Here is a 23,413-nt window from a genome sequence, read left to right on the forward strand (position 1 = left end):
CCTTAGTCGTGTGGCAACACTGACACGGGCTGATAAATACACTAAGAATTGATGAGTGTATGGAACCAGGCTAAAGGTTGTCTGTGATTCTCCAGTAAAGAAATCTGCCAGGCCACTGACATCATCATGTGCCCCATATGTGACGAGTACTGCCCCTACCTGAGACTCTCAGACAGCTGCATCTATGCCAAGGTGACTTCCGTACTACCATGTAGAGTATGTTAAACATTTGCCCCAGACTGAGCACTGCTGACAAACATCAGGGCAGTTGTGGCTAATTCCGATCCTGGAGAGCCACTGTGTGATTCAAATGATTAACTAACGATGGTCATGAATTTAGACCACAATTATTTTGTGTTAGAACTGGGCTGAAACAAAAGCCTGCGTACACTGCAGCACTCCAGGAACAGTGATTTTTGTCATATACTTTTTAAAACAATATTGCATTTTTTGACAAACATTTATTCCAGAGCTATGCCACAGTAACATAAGTATAACACATTTAGCAAGGTAACCTTTTTACTTCACATTTTTGTCATATAGCAGACGCTCTTATCCAGAGCGACTTGCAGTAGTGAATTAATACATTTTCATACTGGTCCCTCATGGGAATCGAACCCACTAGCCTGGCGTTTCAAGCGTCACGCTCTACCAACTGAGTTTACACGGGACTTTGTAATCTTTCTATACAAATGTGACTACTTTGTGTTTGCACTGAATTCATGTTTTCAGAAATCATTTCTCTAAGCAATTGCTATTGATGTGTTTCTTGGCTTTAGGTCACCCATCTTTTTGACAACGGAGCAACAGTTTTCTTTGCAGTATTCATGGCTGTGTGGGGTGAGTTTTTATCATTTAGTATAAATATGATAGGTTCAATTTAAAACATCTAATTGTATTAAAAAATAAAGTTTAAGAAGTAACTTACTCAACACTTTTATGGATCAGCATGCCATGCTCACTCTATTTAAGTGTCAGTATTTACAGTGAAGTGTTACAGGGTCCTCCTCAGCATTGCACAAGATCCCAGGGAAAGGGTGTATAGGGAGAGTTAGTGCAGGGCCCGGCCTCCTCATCGTCATAGCAGCAGGGTCGAGGCAGGGAGGATTCAGCCACTTCTACGTCATAACGACAGTAAGCCGGTGGTTTCACACTCTTCAAGTCCTCTGGAAGTTGAATGATGGAGGAAGGGACTGAAACATATGGAATACAGGTGTTATTAACATTGCCTCCTGTTTAGTCGAATGAAAGGTCGCATTTCAACCTGCTTAACTTTTGATTTCGGAATGTAGTGAGATCGAAAGTGTTCAGTGGATTTGATAAAACAAAAACAAACGTTTTTGTCAAACTACATACTTGCCTTGGTCAGTTCATTGATCACTGCACTGTCAAGGCAACATCCCTGGAATAGACCTACCTGTTGTGAGGAGCTTCCCCTTAGAGGGCAGGTTTTTAAGAGCCTGCTTTAGCCTCGTGTCAAAACTCCAGCAGTTCAGCAGGCAGAACACAGCTAGGTAGAACTGCAGGCCAAAGGCCAACAGAAGCGCCAGCCAAATGAAGACCTGGGCGGCTGTGTGAGAAGACAGGTGGGGGAAAAGAGTTAGGGAGAGAAAGAGTGAGTGAGGTAAAGGAAGAGAGCAAAGCTGGTAGACTGACATGGAGGAAGGGATGATCAAATGTCTACAGTTTATCCAAAATGTCCCTGGGGAAATGGACCCAGATTAGACCAAGCACCTCTGGACAAGCTCTCCTAATGGCCAGGGCCAAGCCCTTTGCAACATATAGCACAGTAACCATACAGACGTTGTAGACTGTAACCAGTGTGGTGGGAAAAGGCAGTCCGATCTCAATATAAAAATCTTTATTACCAGCATGCATGCAAAGGGAAACCAGTTTGACTCGCTATTTGTTCTCCACAGACATTTTATACAGACCAAGAATGGGTGGGGTGTTTCACATGCATTTCAAATGAGTCGGGTACTTCTGCTTATCACCACAGATAGTAGACTGAGAAAGACCAATCATATCAAGGACATGTCCAGGTTATGTAAAATTAAAAATCGAATTTCCTCTTCCACACCAGTCCTCTTCCATCTGTTTTCCAGAAACGTACACAATTGAACAATAGGCATGAACAATGGCTTTAATACACTGTAGGTACCTGACTGTAAGCTGCCCAAACACTAATCCATATTACCAGTCCTCTATTTTCCAGATAGTTCAAATGAGAAATACAAGTTGTGTGATGTATCTTCTATTCTTCTCAGGTGACTTCCAAAGCTGAGGTGGTGAGTGCGCTGCCAGACTGTGCTCATATTAAAATAGCTGTAACTCTTAGTTTTTCAATTATTGATTGCACTGCAAATTCAGACATTGTCTTCAGGGCTAATGGAAACCACTCTTATACATTTCCTTGTCGTTCATCTTTTATGGTGAGCATTTTATGTTATAGAGGGATTTAACTTCCACATACATTGGATCAGGTATTCATTACACACTCTACATATAATACTGTACTGTAAGTCAGCAATTTAAATTCAGTTTATCCAAGAATAATTAATTGACCAACACAAACAATGGAGCAAGGCTCCAAGGTGCATTCTAGGCCATTTTCACAATGCAATATATAGCACTTGATTTACAGTTGAAGTCGGAAGTCTACATTACACTTAGGTTGGAGTCATTAAAACTCATTTTTCAACCACTCCACAAATTTCTTGTTAACAAACTAGTTTTGGCAAGTGGATTAAGACATCTACTTTGTGCATGACACAAGTCATTTTTCCAACAATTGTTTACAGACAGATTATTCACTTATAATTCAATGTATCACAATTCCAGTGGGTCAGAAGTTTACATACACTAAGTTGACTGTGCCTTTAAACAGCTTGGAAAATTCCAGAACATGATGTCTTGGCTTTAGAAGCTTCTGATAGGCTACTTGACATCATTTGAGTCAGTCGTAGGTGTACCTGTGGATGTATTTCAAGGCCTACCTTCAACCTCAGTGCCTCTTTGCTTGACATCATGGGGAAATCAAAAGAAATCAGCCAAGACCTCAGAAAAGAAATGGTAGACTTCCACAAGTCTGGTTCATCCTTGGGAGCAATTTCCAAACGCCTGAAGTTACTACATTCATCTGTACAAACAATTAGTATGCAAGTGTAAACACCATGGGACCACGCAGGCTCCATACCGCTCAGGAAGGAGGCGCGTTCTGTCTCCTAGAGATGAACGTACTTTGTTGCGAAAAGTGCATATCAATCACAGGACAACAGCAAAGGACCTTGTGAAGATGCTGGAAGACACATTTACAAAAGTATCTATATCCACAGTAAAACGAGTCCTATATCAACATAACCCGAAAGGCCGTTCAGCAAGGAAGAAGCCACTGCTCCAAAACCGCCATAAAAAAGCCAGACTATGGTTTGCAACTGCACATGGGGACAAAGATCATACTTTTTGGAGAAATGCCCTCTGGTCTGATGAAACAAAAATAGACCTGTTTGGCCATAATGACCATCGTTATGTTTGGAGGAAAATGGGGGAGGCTTGCAAGCTGAAGAACACCATCTCAACCCGTGAAGCACGGGGGTGGAAGCATCATGTTGTGGGGGTGCTTTGCTGCAGGAGTGACTGGTGCACTTCACAAAATAGATGGCATCATGAAGAAGGGGCAATCATGTGGATATTGAAGCAAGATCTCAAGACATCAGTCAGGAAGTTTAAGCTTGGTCGCGAATGGGTCTTCCAAATGGACATTGACCCCAAGCATACTTATAAAGTTGTTGCAAAATTGCTTAAGGACAACAAAGTCAAGGTATTGGAGTGGCCATCACAAAGCCCTGACCTCTATCCTAAAGAACATTTGTGGGCAGAACTGAAAAAGCGTGTGCGAGCAAGGAGGCCTACAAACCTGACTCAGTTACACCAGCTCTGTCAGGAGGAATGGGACAAAATTTACCCAACTTATTGTGTGAAGCTTGTGGAAGGCTACCCAAAACGTTTGACTCAAGTTAAACAATTTAAAGGCAATGCTACTAATTGAGTGTATGTAAACTTCTGACCCACTGGGAATGTGATGAAAGCTGAAATAAATCACTCTACTATTATTTTGACATTTCACATTGTTAAAATAAAGTGGTGATCATAACTGACCTAAAAAGGGAATTTGTTTTAGGATTAAATGTCAGGAATTGTGGAAAACTGAGTTTAAATGTATTTGGCTAAGGTGTATGTCAACTTCCGACTTCAGCTGTATGTGATTCACTCACCCGCCGTTGGCGTGGTTTCTGGCTGCCAGACCCAGACGTCTGACTGGGAAAGGTCCAGAGAGAAGCTGTCATTCTGGGGACGGCCCATCGCTCTACTCCTTTACACCGGACCAGGACCAATCTAGACAAGACGGAGACATTAGCATGTAGCGTCAACCACATATTGCTTTAGATAACAACAACTTGGACTTGACAGAGGCTGTCATAATTCTTCATAAGAGCTTGTGACAGTAGGGTTTGCATGTTTCTTCAATGCACGTTATGGTGACTGATTGCATACTTCATGAGTCAAGATTTTTGTCATACTGTTCACTGTTTGAATGGTCACGTGTTGATCAGTGGTCGTTGTTTGTGATGGCTTTACTAACATGGAACCTAAAACGGCTGCGCACGTGCGATATCGTGCATACATTTATTTTGTCCTCCCACACCAAACGCGATCACGACACGCAGGTTAAAATATCCAAACAAACTCTGAACCAATGACATTAATTTGGGGACAGGTCGGAAAGCATTATACATGTATGGCAATTTAGCTAGTCAGCTTGCATTTGCTAGCTAACGTTAAATAGCTAGCCTAATCATTTCTAGTCATCTCTCCTCCTTCCAGGCTTTTTCATCTTTGAACTTATATGGTGATTGGCATCTAACTTAATTTTACCACAATGACCGGCAAAACATTTCGTCTTTCAATCACCCACATTGGTATAACCAATGAGGAGATGGCACGTGGGTACCTGCTTCTATAAACCAATGAGGAGATGAGAGAGGCAGGACTTTCAGCTCGATCTGCGTCAGAAATAGGAATGATTTCTATTTTAGCCCTTGGCAACGCAGACGCTCGTTGGCGCGTGCGAGCAGTGTGGGTGCAATAATTGAATAACATGGATTTCTACATTTATTTTGCGACGCTCGCGCATGCGACGTGTCCGGTCTGGTCAGCATGTTAGGCATTGTGTACTTAAAGCTTGAATCCAGCAGTGAAACTGTCACATCTGTTTGCGATATTACAACAAAAAAGACATTCCTTAAAACACCAAACTGTTTTTCCCCCCTCGGACATCTTTGCATGCGCAAGAGAACAGCAGAGTATGTACGATGCTGGATGCTTATTTCCTCAAAACAAGAACGGGTGGGGTGCCAGTGGTGCTGTTTCGCCAATTGCGGATTTCTTCCCTAATGTGTTAGCGAGATTCATGTGTAGGATAATGGGGTCAGATGTAGGTTAAATCTCCACCATTCATCATTCTCTTGAGTGCAATGTCTACTAAAAATATTTGATCTAACCCTGCCTTTAATTAATTAGTCAAAAATTGGCGATTTCATCTCCTTGGTACAAAGTTACAGTACTTCAATGGTCAAATTGTCACGGCTGTTGAAAGGAGAGGCCCAAGGTGCAGCGTGGTAAGCGTACATTTTCTCTTTATTTGGAAAAAAGACGCCGAACAAAAACAACAATCACTACAAAAACAAACCATGAAGCTAAAGGCTATGTGCCCTAAACAAAGTCAACTTCCCACCAAGAAAGGAGAGAAAAAGGACTACCTAAGTATGGTTCCCAATCAGAGACAACGATAGACAGCTGTCCCTGATTGAGAACCATACCCGGTCAAAACATAGAAACACCAAATCATAGAAAACAAAACATAGAATGCCCACCCCAAATCACACCCTGACCAAACCAAATAGAGACATTAAAAAGCTCTCTACGGTCAGGGCGTGACACAAATATATTGCGTGAACTCTGCTTCACTCATCTTCATGCAACAAAGTAGATCAGCTGAAAACGTGAAACAGTTACAGTAGGTAGCAAAAATTAATAAACTAACCTGAAACATGTAAGTAATACGTTAGCTCCACTTCAATAGCACACTACTCTTTTGTAACAATCCCATAGCCTACTCACGTTTTTAGTATTTTTGTTGTTTTTGTTGCTAGAGCAAATTATGGAAAATCTACAAGTGATAAACAACCTAACTACATTCGGTGCTCTTTCAACTGGAAGATTGCAATCATTTTCTGTAGTGCAATTACATTTACATTTGAGTCATTTATCTGACACAATATCCAGACACACTTATAATCATGTAGGCGCATACAAGTGGAACCAACCACAGGTATAAAAGTATGACAATAAAGCAAAACATTTCAAAATACATTTGGGATTAATCAAGGCTAAATAACTGCATAGGCCCTCAGATACTTAATACAGCATGGTTCCCCAACTGGCGGGCCGTGGGCCAAAGTTGGCCCGCTGGTAATTTTTTTTGGCCCCCAAAGTTTTCTGAGCAAAAACGTTTTCTTTTTTTTTTGGTGAATTTTCATTGTTGGACATGAGACTGTAAAAAAGAAAACAGTTCATCAGCTTTAAGTTACTTTCATTTAAGAAATCTGTTCCCAAGTATTCTCACGCATAATAGAGAGGCAGGACGTGATCATATACAAATGCAAGCAAGGTTTGAAATGATTGTTTTAGTCAAACATAATCTGTTTGGGCAGTCTTTTTGCAGTCTACAAATTATTTGTAGTTATGTTCTAACCTCCTAACTATCCGCTCAAGAAAAAAAGGTCCCGCGGCTGAATCTAGTTGATGATCCCTGCAATACAGTATCGTTGGACTGCCTGTAACTAAGTATACAACTCAACCTACCTGGGTTTGTCTGGAGAGCAGGGGATCTTGCTGCAGGGCCTTGCTGTTGTCCAACACTGACTATTTCTTGGCATTCACCTACAGTAGAATACCCATTGAAATCACTTCATTAACATTCCTCTCAAGTGAGCTCCCCTGCTGCTGGCTCTGCAGAAACATGTGCCTTTCCACCAAAAGAGACCGCTAGTCACTGGCCGGCCTCGTGCAACTGTCTGAAACTACTAAAACATGTGCCTTTCCATTCAGAGCTACTAGTTTAACTGATCTTAGTCCAGCCTCTGCAAGGAGATATTGCTCTGATTGTCAAGTGACACACTGGTAAACAGGTTGGCATCTAAAGGGCCTTGTTCAGGAGAACCTTTCCTCTCTCTCTTCAGTGCTTTAAAGGCAGCAATGGCTTGTTGGTGAAATGACCTATTGTGACCATCCTAAATAGCTAAATTAGTGAACGATTTTAGATAACTGAAGTAACAGTATGAATCCTGGCACCCAGCAACCCTGCTGCAAAATACTTGTGTTATTGTCTTATCTGAATGTGTAGAACTTCTAATCATTTTAAGTCATGCAAAACAACCTTCCTTCGACAAAGAAAGCGATGGTTGAATTTAAAGGGTTCCTGTTTTTGGCAGCATTGCAAGAGATGTTTGAATTTAAATGATTCTGTTTGTAATACATTGCCAACATTGTTTTATAGCTTGAACACAAGTGTACATATTTGTCCCACATTGAATATGACACATACTCACCTAGCCCTAACAACCCTCAAACACTAACCTAGTTGTGTATTTTAGCAACCGTGTTTCTCGAGTTCTGGAAGAGGCGGCGAGCGGTCCTTGCGTATGACTGGGACCTAATTGACTGGGAGGAAGAGGAGGTAAATATATCTTCATTATGATCAGCATCATCAAATTAGAAATAATCTCTCAGGCAAAACATGTGTGTGTGTTTCTAGCAAGAAGAACTTTTCAGATTTTTTAGTGATTTAAAAAAAATACATTTCTTATACGATTTTAACAATCATACCATGAAGGTCCTAGGGACGTTCCACTTTGCTGAAATATACAAAATATTACAAGAGGGAGCATTGCCTTGAGATTCCCACTCGGGTTATGACTAGGTATGAGTAGTGGGAACTGGGTTACTGAGATTTTCAACCCAAACCCAATCCCTTTTCTCTGGATAAATAACAGCAAGAAACCCGTAAATTATTTCTAGTCCTTCTCTCTGCTATCGCATACAGTGGGGCAAAAAAGTATTTAGTCAGTCACCAATTGTGCAAGTTCTCCCACTTAAAAAGATGAGAGGCCTGTAACTTTCATCAAAGGTACACTTCAACTATGACAGACAAAATGAGAAAAAAATCCAGAAAATCACATTGTAGGATTTTTAATGAATTTATTTGCAAATTATGGTGGAAAATAAGTATTTGGTCAATAACAAAAGTTTATCTCAATACTTTGTTATATACCCTTTGTTGGCAATGACAGAGGTCAAACGTTTTCTGTAAGTCTTCACAAGGTTTTCACACACTGTTGCTGGTATTTTGGCCCATTCCTCCATGCAGATCTCCTCTAGAGCAGTGATGTTTTGGGGCTGTTGCTCGGCAACACGGACATTCAACTCCCTCCAAAGATTTTCTATGGGGTTGAGATCTGGAGACTGGCTAGGCCACTCCAGGACCTTGAAAGGCTTCTTACGAAGCCACTCCTTCGTTGCCCGGGCGGTGTGTTTGGGATCATTGTCATGCTGAAAGACCCAGCCACGTTTCATCTTCAATGCCCTTGCTGATGGAAGGAGTTTTTCACTCAAAATCTCACGATACATGGCCCCAATCATTCTTTCCTTTACACGGATCAGTCGTCCTTGTCCCTTTGCAGAAAAACAGCCCCAAAGCATGATGTTTCCACCCCCATGCTTCAGAGTAGGTATGGTGTTCTTTGGATGCAACTCAGGATTCTTTGTCCTCCAAACACGACGAGTTGAGTTTTACCAAAAAGTTATATTTTGGTTTCATCTGACCATATGACATTCTCCCAATCTTCTTCTGGATCATCCAAATGCTCTCTAGCAAACTTCAGACAGGCCTGGACATGTACTGGCTTAAGCAGGGGACATGTCTGGCACTGCAGGATTTGAGTCCCTGGCGGCATAGTGTGTTACTGATGGTAGGCTTTGTTACTTTGGTCCCAGCTCTCTGCAGGTCATTCACTAGGTCCCCCTGTGTGGTTCTGGGATTTTTGCTCACCGTTCTTGTGATCATTTTGACCCCACGGGGTGAGATCTTGCGTGGAGCCCCAGATCGAAGGAGATTATCAGTGGTCTTGTATGTCTTCCATTTCCTAATAATTGCTCCCACAGTTGATTTCTTCAAACCAAGCTGCTTACCTATTGCAGATTCAGTCTTCCCAGCCTGGTGCAGGTCTACAATTTTGTTTCTGGTGTCCTTTGACAGCTCTTTGGTCTTGGCCATAGTGGAGTTTGGAGTGTGACTGTTTAAGGTTGTGGACAGGTGTCTTTTATACTGATAACAAGTTCAAACAGGTGCCATTAATACAGGTAACGAGTGGAGGACAGAGGAGCCTCTTAAAGAAGAAGTTACAGGTCTGTGAGAGACAGAAATCTTGCTTGTTTGTAGGTGACCAAATACTTGTTTTCCACCATAATTTGCAAATAAATTCATTAAAAATCCTACAATGTGATTTTCTGGATTTTTTCTCATTTTGTTTGTCATAGTTGAAGTGTACCTATGATGATAATTACAGGCCTCTCTCATCTTTTTAAGTGGGAGGACTTGCACAATTGGTGGCTGACAAAATACTTTTTTGCCCCGCTGTATCTCCATGATCAATCATCAATGCTCACATTGAGGACAGACAGCCCACCTCAGTATGGAGCACAGAATTTTTACAATTATTTTTATGTTGAGGTACAGTGCCTTGCGAAAGTATTCGGCCCCCTTGAACTTTGCGACCTTTTGCCACATTTCAGGCTTGAAACATAAAGATATAAAACTGTATTTTTTTGTGAAGAATCAATAACAAGTGGGACACAATCATGAAGTGGAACGACATTTATTGGATATTTCAAACTTTTTTAACAAATCAAAAACTGAAAAATTGGGCGTGCAAAATTATTCAGCCCCTTTACTTTCAGTGCAGCAAACTCTCTCCAGAAGTTCAGTGAGGATCTCTGAATAATGATCCAATGTTGACCTAAATGACTAATGATGATAAATACAATCCACCTGTGTGTAATCAAGTCTCCGTATAAATGCACCTGCACTGTGATAGTCTCAGAGGTCCGTTAAAAGCGCAGAGAGCATCATGAAGAACAAGGAACACACCAGGCAGGTCCGAGATACTGTTGTGAAGAAGTTTAAAGCCGGATTTGGATACAAAACGATTTCCCAAGCTTTAAACATCCCAACGAGCACTGTGCAAGCGATAATATTGAAATGGAAGGAGTATCAGACCACTGCAAATATACAAGACCTGGCCGTCCCTCTAAACTTTCAGCTCATACAAGGAGAAGACTGATCAGAGATGCAGCCAAGAGGCCCATGATCACTCTGGATGAACTGCAGATATCTAAAGCTGAGGTGGGAGACTCTTTCCATAGGACAACAATCAGTTGTATATTGCACAAATCTGGCCTTTATGGAAGAGTGGCAAGAAGAAAGCCATTTCTTAAAGATATCCATAAAAAGTGTCATTTAAAGTTTGCCACAAGCCACCTGGGAGACACACCAAACATGTGGAAGAAGGTGCTCTGGTCAGATGAAACCAAAATTGAACCTTTTGGCAACAATGCAAAACGTTATGTTTGGCTTAAAAGCAACACAGCTCATCACCCTGAACATACCATACCCACTGTCAAACATGGTGGTGGCAGCATCATGGTTTGGGCCTTCTTTTCTTCAGCAGGGACAGGGAAGATGGTTAAAATTGATGGGAAGATGGATGGAGCCAAATACAGGACCATTCTGGAAGAAAACCTGATGGAGTCTGCAAAAGACCTGAGACTGGGACGGAGATTTGTCTTCCAACAAGACAATGATCCAAAACAAAAAGCAAAATCTACAATGGAATGGTTCAAAAATAAACATATCCAGGTGTTAGAATGGCCAAGTCAAAGTCCAGACCTGAATCCAATCGAGAATCTGTGGAAAGAACTGAAAACTGCTGTTCACAAATGCTCTCCATCCAATCTCACTGAGCTGTCAGTCTCTCAATGTGCAAAACTGATAGAGACATACCCCAAGCGACTTACAGCTGTAATCGCAGCAAAAGGTGGCGCTACAAAGTATTAACTTAAGGGGGCTGAATAATTTTGCACGCCCAATTTTTCAGTTTTTGATTTGTTAAAAAAGTTTGAAATATCCAATAAATGTCGTTCCACTTCATGATTGTGTCCCACTTGTTGTTGATTCTTCACAAAAAAATACAGTTTTATATCTTTATGTTTGAAGCCTGAAATGTGGCAAAAGGTCGCAAAGTTCAAGGGGGCCGAATACTTTCGCAAGGCACTGTACATTCATGTAATATATTTTTTAAACACCACCTTTCTAAAATTAGGGTTTTACATTTAATAAAAAATATATACATTCTACCCACTTATTTTCCTTCCAAATGTGTTTGCCAGTTTTGCACATATCTAAATATTACCAAAAGGGAGGGTTATATGCTAATACACACGTCACACAACATTAGGGGAAATATTATGAAAGTTGTGTATATATAGGTGTAAGCCTACTAATTATAGAAATGTAAAATAGGCCTTACTACATACATTTTTTCAATCAAATTTACTTGCCTGTAATTGTAACTTTGTGGGCTGCATGTCCTGCACCAGCATAACAGCTTCTCTCCCAGCTTCATGGTTTGAGCGATGTCCATATAATACAGTGACACAGTCCAAACTCCAAAAATTAAACACTTTAGAACGACACTCCCAGTTTTGGTGGGAAGTACTGGGTTACCCGGGGGGAAAGTGGTTTTATTCTCGGGATGGAACATTTGTAAAATAACAGGAAAATATTCAACCTTGGTTATGACACTCTGCTGTGTTCTTGAAATACCCACAGTTATGCGTTCTACAGCTGTTTCAAGAAAGCCAAGGAGACGTGTCATGATCACGTTCCTAGAACATTTTGCAGACGTTTGCAGAACATTCTGGGAGTGTTTGTGGCTCAGACAGCTTTCTGTGTGCTGCAGGAGGAAATCCGCCCCCAGTTTGAGGCCAAATATTCCAAAAAGGAGAGGATGAACCCCATATCTGGAAAGCCTGAGCCGTACCAGGCCTTTACAGACAAGTACAGCCGACTCATCGTCTCAGCTTCTGGAATCTTCTTTATGGTAAGTCCCTGGAGTAGGTATAGTGAATATTTCATAATAAATTCATTTGAGTAGGGACAGATTCATTAAAATGGTTTGCATGTAGCCTCGTACTTGCCGCAAAACCAGTTTCCCACTGTGTTTTTGAATTCATTCAAATCTTCAGTAAGTGGCCCATGCAGGAATCAAACCCACCACTATGACGTTGCAAGCAAGCCAACACAAGCCAGTGAGCTATCAATCAGATTTGCCTTGTTGCTATCGGTGTGTCTGACCAGAATGTTTTATTGACCACAGATCCTGGTGGTGATCGCTGCCGTCTTCGGCATCGTGATTTACCGCGTGATCACAGTCAGCACTTTTGCCGCCTTCGGCTGGGCTCTCATCAGGAATAACTCTCAGGTGGCCACCACCGGCACAGCCGTGTGCATCAACTTCTGCATCATCATGCTCCTCAATGTGGTAAGGGCTTTGTTGAGAAATGCATTTAGGATTATGAGATTAAAAAAGTGGCATATATATACACACACACACACACACACACTGAGTGTACACAACATTAGGAACACCTGCTCCACCAAAAGGACATCCCGCAAACCAGTGGTTAAAAGCGGGTAATTGATGAAAGGGGACAAAGGAGGCTGACACAAATTGTGCAGAGCAGCAATTAGTCAACTGACAGTCCAGTACAACATTGGTGCCCAAAAACGCACAAAAGGATGCACAACTCGTCATACCTTGACACGAATGGGGTATGGCAGCCGACAACCTTAGAGTTCCACTTCTTTCATTAAAAACAAGAAACTGCGTTTGCAATGGGCTAAGCAACGAAGACACTGGAGAATTGGAAAAACATTGCCTGGTCTGATGAATCCTGGTTCCTTCTTTTTCACATTGATGTGTGTCAACATTGCAGCCTGGTGGTAATGGTGTGGGGTGTGTTTTCATGGCACACATTAGGCCCCTTGATAAAAGTGGAGCAACATTTGAATGCCAAAGGATATCTGAACATAATTGCCAATCAGGTGTATCCCTTCATGGCAGTAGTGTATCTGTCTGCGAATAGATTTTTAACAGCAGGATAATGCCCCATGACACAAGGCTAGGATTGTCCAGAAATGGTTCCACGAACATGAATGAATTCAGCTTAATGCAGTGGCCTGCCCAGTCATCAGATCTCAATCCAATTGAGCATCTGTGGGATGAGACGGAACAAACTATATGGAGTAGAGATCCACTACCAGCAATTCATGGGGGAATCACAGGAGTCAACATGGGCCAGCATCCCTGTGGAACGCTTTCGACGCCTTGTCCATGACCCGAAAGAATTGAGGCTGTTTTGAGGGCAAAGGGGGGTGCAACTCAATATTAGGAAGGTGTTCTTAATGTTGCACACTCAGTGTATATTGTCTATCAGCGGTGAAACCCTAATGTCGTGTAGCGCTTTTTGATTCAGTTAACTACAGTTGTGCTCAAAATGTTGATCAAAATGGATCCTAACGCCCTTCAATGTCATGACGTATCGCATTTTAGCTACAACCGCATGAGAGTCAAGAGAGTCATGGAAAACAAACCCTATTAACTGGTAACCTTGTTTCTTTTCAGTTGTATGAAAAAGTTGCCCTTCTGCTCACCAATTTAGGTAAGCTACAACTGTCATCATGCTGTAACATGCCATCCTCAGAGGTAATTACAGTCAATGTAATGCAGGGGCTGTGGTTTTATACACATCCTCTCTATTTCTGTCGCCCTCTCTTTATTCTTCTTTCTCTCTTATTCTCTATTTTCTCTCTCTTTCTGTTTCTCTGTCTCTCCCTCTGGCTCTGTGTCCACAGAGCAGCCGAGGACTGAGTCCGAGTGGGAGAACAGCTTCACCCTGAAGATGTTCCTGTTTCAGTTTGTCAATCTCAACAGCTCTACCTTCTACATAGCTTTTTTCCTGGGCAGGTGAGGAAACATCTCTACTTCATGGTGTAAATCGTAATACCCGGCTATATTTCATAGAGATTAGTTAGTAAAATGATGTGACCACCTTTGTCAGGTTCACTGGCCGGCCAGGAGCTTATATCCGCCTCATTAACCGTTGGAAACTGGAAGAGGTGAGTGAACGTGTATGTTTTTCATTGGGCTTTTGAAATGTGTTCAACTTGGAAAATGTATAGTGGAAAGTACTCTCGTGGACAGATGCACATAACATAAATGGTAGTAGCATCTGTCGACAGACTGTGGGATGCCACTACGAATTAGGAACCTTGTTCCAGTACGTCGATTTTTCATCGCTGATCACATCACAATTTCGTAGTTGCTCGCATCTTTCGAATTTAGGAAGTGGAGTGGACATTTTGTCCCGTGGACTTACCAGAAACTGTCTGAGAGTTTCAGTTTAGAGGGGTGGAGACTTCAGTAGTCTCTTTAGTATATTTCCTAACACGTCTCCGCCCAGAACTGAATTGAGTTTATGCCGAAAATACCCCCACAATTTGTTCTGGCTGTCCCAGATTAAGTGGATAGTAGCTTGGAACACTGTATTCTCACTCAAACCTCTGTGTTTTGAACCAGAAAATTAGGGTTACTGGATAGTTAGTTAGTTGAAGAGTTATGATTGAATAAAGTGTCGGCACTGTTTCCCCTTTCTGTGTAGTGCCATCCCAGTGGTTGTTTGATAGATCTCTGCATGCAGATGGGTATCATCATGGTGCTCAAGCAGACCTGGAACAACTTCATGGAGCTGGGCTACCCGTGAGTATGGCCTGTCTTAGCCAATTAGACGCAACTAGCGCCTATCGTGTCATCTCCACCAGTCACCCCCTGTGACTTTATAATTGCTTGTTTGTCAGGCTGATCCAGAACTGGTGGACGCGGCGAAGGCTGAGGCAGGAGCACGGCCCCAACGCCAAGGCCAGCTTCCCGCAGTGGGAGAGGGACTACAACCTGCAGCCCATGAATGCCTACGGACTGTTTGACGAATACCTGGAGATGAGTATGTGCCCTTTGACCCTGAGCCCACGTTTAAAGCAACTGTCAAATGAAAATATCACTTTTAAAACTTAATATTCTGTAAACTCATACCCAAATAATGTTGTTGACTCATCCTATACTCGTATTTGTTGCCAAAGCATACATTGGAGGAAAACACCTTACAAAAAAACACCTCAAACAGACCGTTTAAAAAATGCTTGCTATTTCCACATAGAGGATGATGTCCTCCTCCTGGCCAATCAGTTGGTCTACTCATATATCTTTTTTGAATTACCAGTGTACACCCACACCTTTCTGTTGTTGGGCTACAATATTCCAATACAAAAAATCTGCTTGTTAACATACTTAAGTACCATTTTCTGGATTAAAAATATTTCACTCATATTGTAATTAGTTCTAGATTATATTCCATAGAAATCTGGAAACACTGGACAGTTACTTTAAAATGCAAATTATTTCTATCTCACTATCAATCAATTGACCAATCAGAAGAAATCAGTGTGGGTCGAGCGATATAGACCTGAGTGAGCAACCAAGTAAGCCACTGCTCTGCATTGAGAACACTGAGAGTCATTGCCGTCATCATCTTGTATGCAGTTAATACACAAGTGCAGAAAACATAGCTAACCCCTCTGTGTAAGATGGGTGTAAAAATGTGTTGGTGTTGTCATCGATAGATCCTCTTCTTTCTGTTTGTCCCATTCCCATCAGTGGTGCTTACACTGTTCTGTTTGTTATGTTCACATGCTTTGACTAGAAATGGTTCAATTGTAGACACTTTGGAATGATTTGGACATGAAATGCTAAACATGTTAATTTTGGGGATATTGAGTTACATTGGTCTTTGGACAATAAAACAACAATGTTAGAATTTGGGAATTGTGGCCACTGGCCAGGTATATAAAACCAAAGGATGGATTGATGTCTAACCTTTTCTCTAGATGTCTTACAGTGTAAGGAAAACAATGTACATGTGTATATTGGGTGAACCATTTCCTTAAACAATTTGGGTAACACTTTACAAGGGGTTCTTATTACCGTGTAATTATTCCTGTGAGTACAGTGTAGTTATTCCTGTGAGTACAGTGTAGTTATTCCTGTGAGTACAGTGTAATTATTCATGTGAGTACAGTGTAGTTATTCCTGTGAGTACAGTGTAGTTATTCCTGTGAGTACAGTGTAGTTATTCCTGTGAGTACAGTGTAGTTATTCCTGTGAGTACAGTGTAGTTATTCCTGTGAGTACAGTGTAGTTATTGCTGTGAGTACAGTGTTACAAGAATTTTAATTACTCATTGTTACACTCCAACTTAGAGCAGCACAACTAACCCTAAGCAGCACCTAGACGTAACCGTTAGTTACGCTAACAGTAAGTACAGTGTAGCAATGACTAATTACAATTATTTTTGCACCGCTTACAATAGTAATTCAACAGTAATGAGAGTAGTGTAATGTAAATTGTTAATAAGTTGAGAGAACCTATTGGTCAGATGTGGGACACCAACTCCGTTGTCATTTTTCCCTGATTGCCTGATTGCTTGCAGTGAACATGAAAGGTACTGTAGAACAAAATGTTGTTTACTAGTTAGGTCATGAATGCATGTGCCAAATATGTTTATTGCGCTCCTTGCCATCATATTCTGCTTTGCCAGGCAAACTGCACATGGAGAGGAGAAAGGCCATGAATATTAGCTAAGGATCTAATTACTTCTATAGAAAACCGATTTCCACTGGGCACAACAGTGTTCTTTGAGGGGCTGCACGTGGTTCTGTGGTGGACAAAGTGCTGGTGTTAGTGCCAACCTTTTCTCCAGGCTGCCAAAACAATAACACACCTGACCTACAGTCTATTGATGACTATAGATCACCTCAGAGGGTGTTGATTAACCTGGATAGTTTCTGGGTGGTGGAAATGACCTTTCTGTCTGAGAGATTCCAGACTGAAATACAGCCTAAACGTCACAGGGCCCACATAAGGCTGAAAACACCTGTCATAAGAATACAGAATTTCTAACAAATTATACCAGTATCACAAATGACCCGGGAATGTAATTTACCAAGAAAACACTGGTGTAAAGAATGAGTGGTTATGACCTGGGTATGATGTCATTATTGAAAAGTTAACTGAAGTATAATGCTATGCAATTCTCCATGTGAAATGTCCATATCAATCTGTAAGCTCTTCACCTTTTCAGGAATGACATCCTCTAAGACGGCATGCAGCCTCTGCCAACTTCACTAACTAGGAGAGATCATTATTGAAATGTCATCATTTCACTATTTTATAATCCTCTAATACAGTCTGATATTTAAGAACTGTTGAGTAAAAACCGGAACATGTTTGGACAGTAAGATCTCTAACCTGCTCTTGTTACATTCTAGAATATGTTGACCTACATGACTCTTTGCCCCCTGGGGAGCTGGAGGTCGAAGGTCAACCATAAACTAGCACTCGTACAGTGTTTGCTCATGTAAACCATTATATACAAGCCATGTACTGTATATATCATGTTTACATTTATTTACCATCAATGTGAATGCTGGTAAATATTAATAATTAACGTCTACATAGATTTTCCACGTGTATATTGAAGGAAAAGTCTGCCCCAAAACTATCTTTTGGTATTTGTTTAATTAGTCCATTGTTGACATAGTCCCAAAGTGTTTTGCTTGTCAGCGCTCAAGTTTTTAAGATATGTAACTTTCAAAATACAGTAATCATCACTATATGATGCATTTAGCATTATATGATGCTGCGGTTTGCACCATACGGGGATGATTTCTGTGTTTTGAAAGTTACGTATCTTGAAAACTTGAGTGCTGACAAGCAAAACATTTTGGCAAAACAATAGACTAATTTAACAAATACCAAAAGATAGTTTTTGGGGTGGAGTTGTCCTTTAAGTATGATTATGTGAGGTATACATAAAGCAGGCACATGCCATGTATTAATCACACAATGGTTACTTGAAGCATTTCTCCTACATGTGTTTGGTGTAGACAGATTTATGTGTAACAATGTCAGATGACCGTGACATTTATGACAGTGACAGATCAGTGTAACGCTTAGGCTAGGATTCCGTGGTTGCATGCAGCTATGTCCACGTGCATGTGTCACTGTTTATTTTAACCCATAATGCTATTGTAACCCATAATGCTATTTTAACCCATAATGCTGCATAGATCCATTATGTGGTGTCTCTGTAGGCTTTTTGAGTGCTGATTTGTAATTACGCTCGATGTGCCGTCTGTGACTTCCTTGGCGAGGCTCTTCACGAAGCACAAAATCTAATGGCTAACTTTGTCCTGTGAAATACCACACGCACTAACATACAGTAACAATTGTGACATTGAACGGTATAACCTCAAATCCTATCACCCTTTCTGAGTGAATATGGCTTTGGGGTGGCCATCTGTACAAAATGTAATGGGGTTTTTGAATGGGGTTTTCAATAGGACTACTGGTGACGCTTTACTCCCTGTGTCTGTGTGTTTCAGTCTTACAGTTTGGCTTCACCACCATATTTGTGGCAGCTTTCCCCCTGGCCCCGCTCCTGGCCCTCCTCAACAACATCATCGAGATCCGCCTGGACGCCTACAAGTTTGTCACCCAGTGGAGGAGACCCCTGCCCTCTCAAGCCAAAGACATCGGTTAGGCTCAACTTCCGGTCTGACAATCCCCTACTGTAGGGACATTTTCAAAGGAACGCAAAACATGCCATATAGACAAAATTGTTCTACGCCAACAATCGTGCCTCAGCTATTTCCACTCAATGGAACCCTATTTCATTAGTTTCAGCACAGACAGACAATTTTAGCCAGCCAGTCTGTTATGCTTTATACTTTTGGAATCCTTCTCAAACCCCTTTCTAAGTATTCTTTGAAGAGGTCCTGACAGGCTGCTTGCTGGTGAACTGTAATAAATCATTTGCATCGGAGCAAGAACATCATTTTAATTTCTCTCCAGGGATCTGGTACGGCATCCTGGAGGGCATCGGTATCTTGTCCGTCATCACCAACGCCTTTGTCATCGCCGTCACCTCCGACTTCATCCCACGCCTTGTCTACGCATACAAGTACGGCCCGTGTGCCGGGCAGGGCCGGGCCGGGGAGAGGTGAGCGAGCCTGACCACAGTGACCACACAGGCAAAGTGTCTGCCTTTGACATGTTTTCTGGCATCACAACGTCAAACCACTGACATTTTAATGTTTCCTGTCCAGGTGCATGATGGGATATGTGAACGCCAGTCTATCGATGTTCAGAGTGTCTGATTTTGAGAACACGTCGGTGCCCAGGACAGATGGATCGGATACGTTTGGAGAAGCAGTGAAGTACTGCAGGTAGGTTTGGTGACCAAAGAGAGTCTTGGTATGTTTGTGCTTGTTTGAACAGAAAAGTCATAACCTTTGACCTTTCGACTCTGTGCTTGACCCCCCAGGTACCGTGACTACAGAGAGCCCCCAGACTCGCCCGGTGAGCCATACTCCTACACACTGCAGTTCTGGCATGTCCTGGCCGCACGACTGGCCTTCATCATCGTCTTCGAGGTTAGTTTGTACAGTTCATTCCATTCAACAAAACCATAACACAATATTCAGCCGAGATGACATTCTGTAATTTCTGTACTATTGGTGTTATGTTCTTTTGTAGCACATGGTTTTCACCATCAAGAACCTGATCGCCTACCTGATCCCAGACCTGCCCAAGGACCTGCGGGACCGCATGCGGCGGGAGAAGTACCTGATCCAGGAGATGATGTACGAGGCCGAGCTAGAGAGACTGCAGAAGGAGAAGAACGAGAAGAAGAAGAATTACAGGGCCCATCATAACGCATTGCTCTGAATGCACAAGCAGGTGATAAATAACTACACTGCACTGAAGGGACCAGCACAGAATACAGACAGGCAATCTATAACAGTTTGCAGGCTGCAGAGTGTGGCGCATAGGAATTACATTTATATATAGGAAGAATAACTCACCTGTATGACCAAGATGTAGCACCACTCATCTGGGTGAAGCACGGCTGTCATTTTATGCCTGAATGCTCAACACACATCAGCTATCAAAGTAAGATTTGCTAATTGAAGCACGGGATGACAAGGGACCAGGTTGTGCAAGGAAGGGAAATAAGTAAATAAAATAAAAAAGTCATGTCCCTTTTGTTCCTGTTGTCTAGAATTTCCACTACTGATGTGATCATCTACTGACACTCTCTCTATGACTCCACAGGTCATACTGGTGTCCATTTTTGCTCGGTGGTGTTGTGAGTGGGAATGACAGAGAACTGGCTGCATGCACGCCAGGGACTGTCCTGCCTGTCTGCGTCTCCCACTGGACCAGGTGTGTGCCCCCAAGAGGACCGTCAGCATGCTCCTCGCCATGGTGTTCAAACGTACTGTACGTCATTCTGAATCCGAGAGGCCAGTGGGCGAGGGGGGAAAAAGAGGACAGACGTTGGAACATTTGACAATGGGTTTACTACTTTTTCCCCCAGATTGCTCCTTCCACTTTGGACTCTCAACTGTACATTTCTTGAAAACCTGAATGTAGATTTCAAAGAAACACAAAAAAACTAACTTTTGCAGTTCTGTTGTCACAACTTAAAGAAATATTCTGTCATCTGTGCGGTTGAATGACAAACCCTGTTTACAATCCTAGCCTTTTCATTTTGAGGACAAATTCATGAGGAATCATGATCAATGGCTTTTACAAGGTTGTAAACCTTCGGCCATGTTCTCTGCTTACGTTGTGTGCTGCTTACAATGTTATTTTGAAGCGTTCCATCAGATCTGTGTTAGTGGACGCAGACTGCTCAGACATCCAATGCCTTCCTTTACAATGGATACTAATAAGAGTAATAAAAATTCGTATTTGTTACAAACCGGTTTTGTAATTGTCCCATTTGCACTTTGCTGTCATTTTAAAACCGTTTCAACATGTTTCCATCTGACAGAATGTGCCACTACGAGAATCTCCATGGCGGTTAGCACATCCTTAGCGGGTAGGGCAGGTTGTCAGAGCACAGTATGCATCACTAACACTGATGTCTCCTCCAGCTCGTTTAGAGGCTGCCCGCCAAGTAGCTGTAGCTACTGTCTGCCTCTAGTGTCTAGTGTGGTAACACCTGATACCCCCTCTGCAGTTCCCTACTTGGCCACCAAGGGGCGCCAATACACCTATCTTCTGGTGCAGCCACAGGCCTCAACAATGAGAGAGAGAAGGGAATAGGTGCACAGTTCTCACATTTTTTTGTCAGGTGTCCAAAGATAAACACAGTCATGTTCTGATACTTTGAAGATGAGAAGTATCTTTATTTTTGTTTATTGTATGGTGGTTTTTTTGTGCCCCTGGAGGAATTCTTGTTTGGTTTACACCATTATTGGTGTAAAATATCTGTCAAATCCTTAAAGCTTTATGTTTATTTAAATGCTCTCTGCTGTTGGCTGCTTTCTCCTGTACGTTTATATAATTCCTAGTGTCTACATGTCTATGTAATAGTAATACACATTTTGCCAAGGGCAGCAGTTGGTTCCCCAAGCACCGCCTCAATATCGACCACTTTCTTTCATATCCGTAGGAATTGTCAGACTTGTTTCACACATCTGGCACTATAACAGCCTATCAAGGTGAACTAGCTTGTTATCCCTTTCTGTGATAGGTAACAGTTACATTGAGGATAAGACGTCATTTAAAACTGTTACAGCTCCTATTCATGATTGACGTTCAGCAGTCTAATAAGACAAAACAAGAAGATGGCTGAAGTGGCCAGTCAAGGTCGTGTTGGCAACCAGAGCACACTGAAAGGCCTTTTCAGCAGCAACCACAGGGCTGGATTCAAGCAGAAATCGCATGTTCCTGTTTGAGCACAAAATACACATGTTGGGGGGAAGTTTCTTGGCTGAATGTCATTGAAGAGAGACAGCATTATGGTTGGAAGTTGATTGTGTTGACAACAGAATCACACCCATCTTGCAACTGTCTTGACCCTGGACGCCTGAGAAAAGGGCTTTGTAATGCCACTGAGAAGTTCCAAACCATTCTGTATGTTTTATGAAAAACACTTTTACAGTATGTTGTCTATGGTCATATTGTGTGAGCATTATAAAGCCATTCTGAGGTTACATAAAGTATCCCTTCTTAGTCTAACGGTCTGACCTTGACTGGAACTGATACATGTGGAGCTGGGAGCTGTTGGAAATCACATCAGCATGCTAAATCCTCCTGACCCTTGGAAAATGCTTGTAATCTACTGTTCACATTTTTAACTTTCGCTTGTATGTGATGCACATCACTGCAAATTGGAGGCTATAAATTCTATGTAGTCCAGTGCCATGTCCTTCAGGTTGGTTACTGTGGTGTGATGGAGGAGTTAGCGCAGGGTACACATCCACACGTAAACTCTCCATTATGAGAATTAAAAACAGGAGGGGAAACATGGCGTGTTTGTTTCCTATTAAGGCAAATGTTCTCCTCTAAGAGGATTATCCCTGACACCGGCTTTGAGTTGCGTAAGGCTATCCTGGGAATCTGCGATCATATCAGCCATGGCCTCATATCCTGTATTCTTTTCAGAAATGTCCAATACGAAGTGGTAGGGACCTGGGAACATAGAATGAATGAATAGATGATATTTATATGTACAGGCTCCTGTTTGATGGGATGTAAGCTTCATTTGAGTTTTCATCCATTTCGTTCAGACCAGTGACCAGTGTTCCTTGACCCGTCTGTTTTTTATTATTTTTTTATTTGTATCCCTCGCTAGTCTTTTTAATTAATCCAACTCATTTTCTAATACTTATTCATGCAGAACTACTCAGTCTACCTCTCCAGTCTGTCTCAGCCACGATTCCGACATCAAACACAATGTCTCATGTTATACCCAGACCTATTGGTGTTCAATAGCATTTAATAGGAGTTCTCAAATATAGACTTTCAGATTTTAATTGAAGAGACCCCTGCATTGTGTGGTTCCTTGAATGTTGCTTGCCTCATGATCAACCATGCCTGATACCTGAAAACCCATGTCAGAGAGCTTTGCCAGAATAATGCATAGGCCCTTTGAGCAACAGAAAGCACCAACACACAACTGATGTTTCTAACATGGTCTTGTATTTTTTATCATAATGTCATAAATGATTTCAGCACTCCCGTGGCGACAGTGCCATGGTGCACGTCCT

At 41.9% G+C, this 23,413-nt stretch overlaps 1 protein-coding gene across 1 annotated transcript in view; it reads left to right on the forward strand.

The window, feature by feature from the left end:
- LOC135515754 (anoctamin-4-like) overlaps nucleotides 1–23,179 on the forward strand; it is a 51,447-nt gene extending 28,268 nt beyond the window's left edge. The window contains exons 14-29 of the mRNA XM_064939462.1: nucleotides 96–192; nucleotides 780–840; nucleotides 7,716–7,798; nucleotides 12,138–12,278; nucleotides 12,555–12,719; nucleotides 13,863–13,899; nucleotides 14,093–14,204; nucleotides 14,299–14,356; nucleotides 14,899–14,996; nucleotides 15,095–15,237; nucleotides 18,734–18,886; nucleotides 19,203–19,350; nucleotides 19,457–19,576; nucleotides 19,675–19,783; nucleotides 19,887–20,090; nucleotides 20,466–23,179. Of these exons, the coding sequence (XP_064795534.1) occupies nucleotides 96–192; nucleotides 780–840; nucleotides 7,716–7,798; nucleotides 12,138–12,278; nucleotides 12,555–12,719; nucleotides 13,863–13,899; nucleotides 14,093–14,204; nucleotides 14,299–14,356; nucleotides 14,899–14,996; nucleotides 15,095–15,237; nucleotides 18,734–18,886; nucleotides 19,203–19,350; nucleotides 19,457–19,576; nucleotides 19,675–19,783; nucleotides 19,887–20,078 (1,717 nt within the window). The 3' untranslated portion in view covers nucleotides 20,079–20,090; nucleotides 20,466–23,179. The remainder of the gene's footprint in view (nucleotides 1–95; nucleotides 193–779; nucleotides 841–7,715; nucleotides 7,799–12,137; nucleotides 12,279–12,554; nucleotides 12,720–13,862; nucleotides 13,900–14,092; nucleotides 14,205–14,298; nucleotides 14,357–14,898; nucleotides 14,997–15,094; nucleotides 15,238–18,733; nucleotides 18,887–19,202; nucleotides 19,351–19,456; nucleotides 19,577–19,674; nucleotides 19,784–19,886; nucleotides 20,091–20,465) is intronic.
- The last annotated feature ends 234 nt before the right edge of the window (nucleotides 23,180–23,413 follow it).

This window comes from Oncorhynchus masou, chromosome 27, assembly GCF_036934945.1.
Source record: "Oncorhynchus masou masou isolate Uvic2021 chromosome 27, UVic_Omas_1.1, whole genome shotgun sequence".
In the NCBI taxonomy this organism is placed as follows: Eukaryota; Metazoa; Chordata; class Actinopteri; order Salmoniformes; family Salmonidae; genus Oncorhynchus; species Oncorhynchus masou.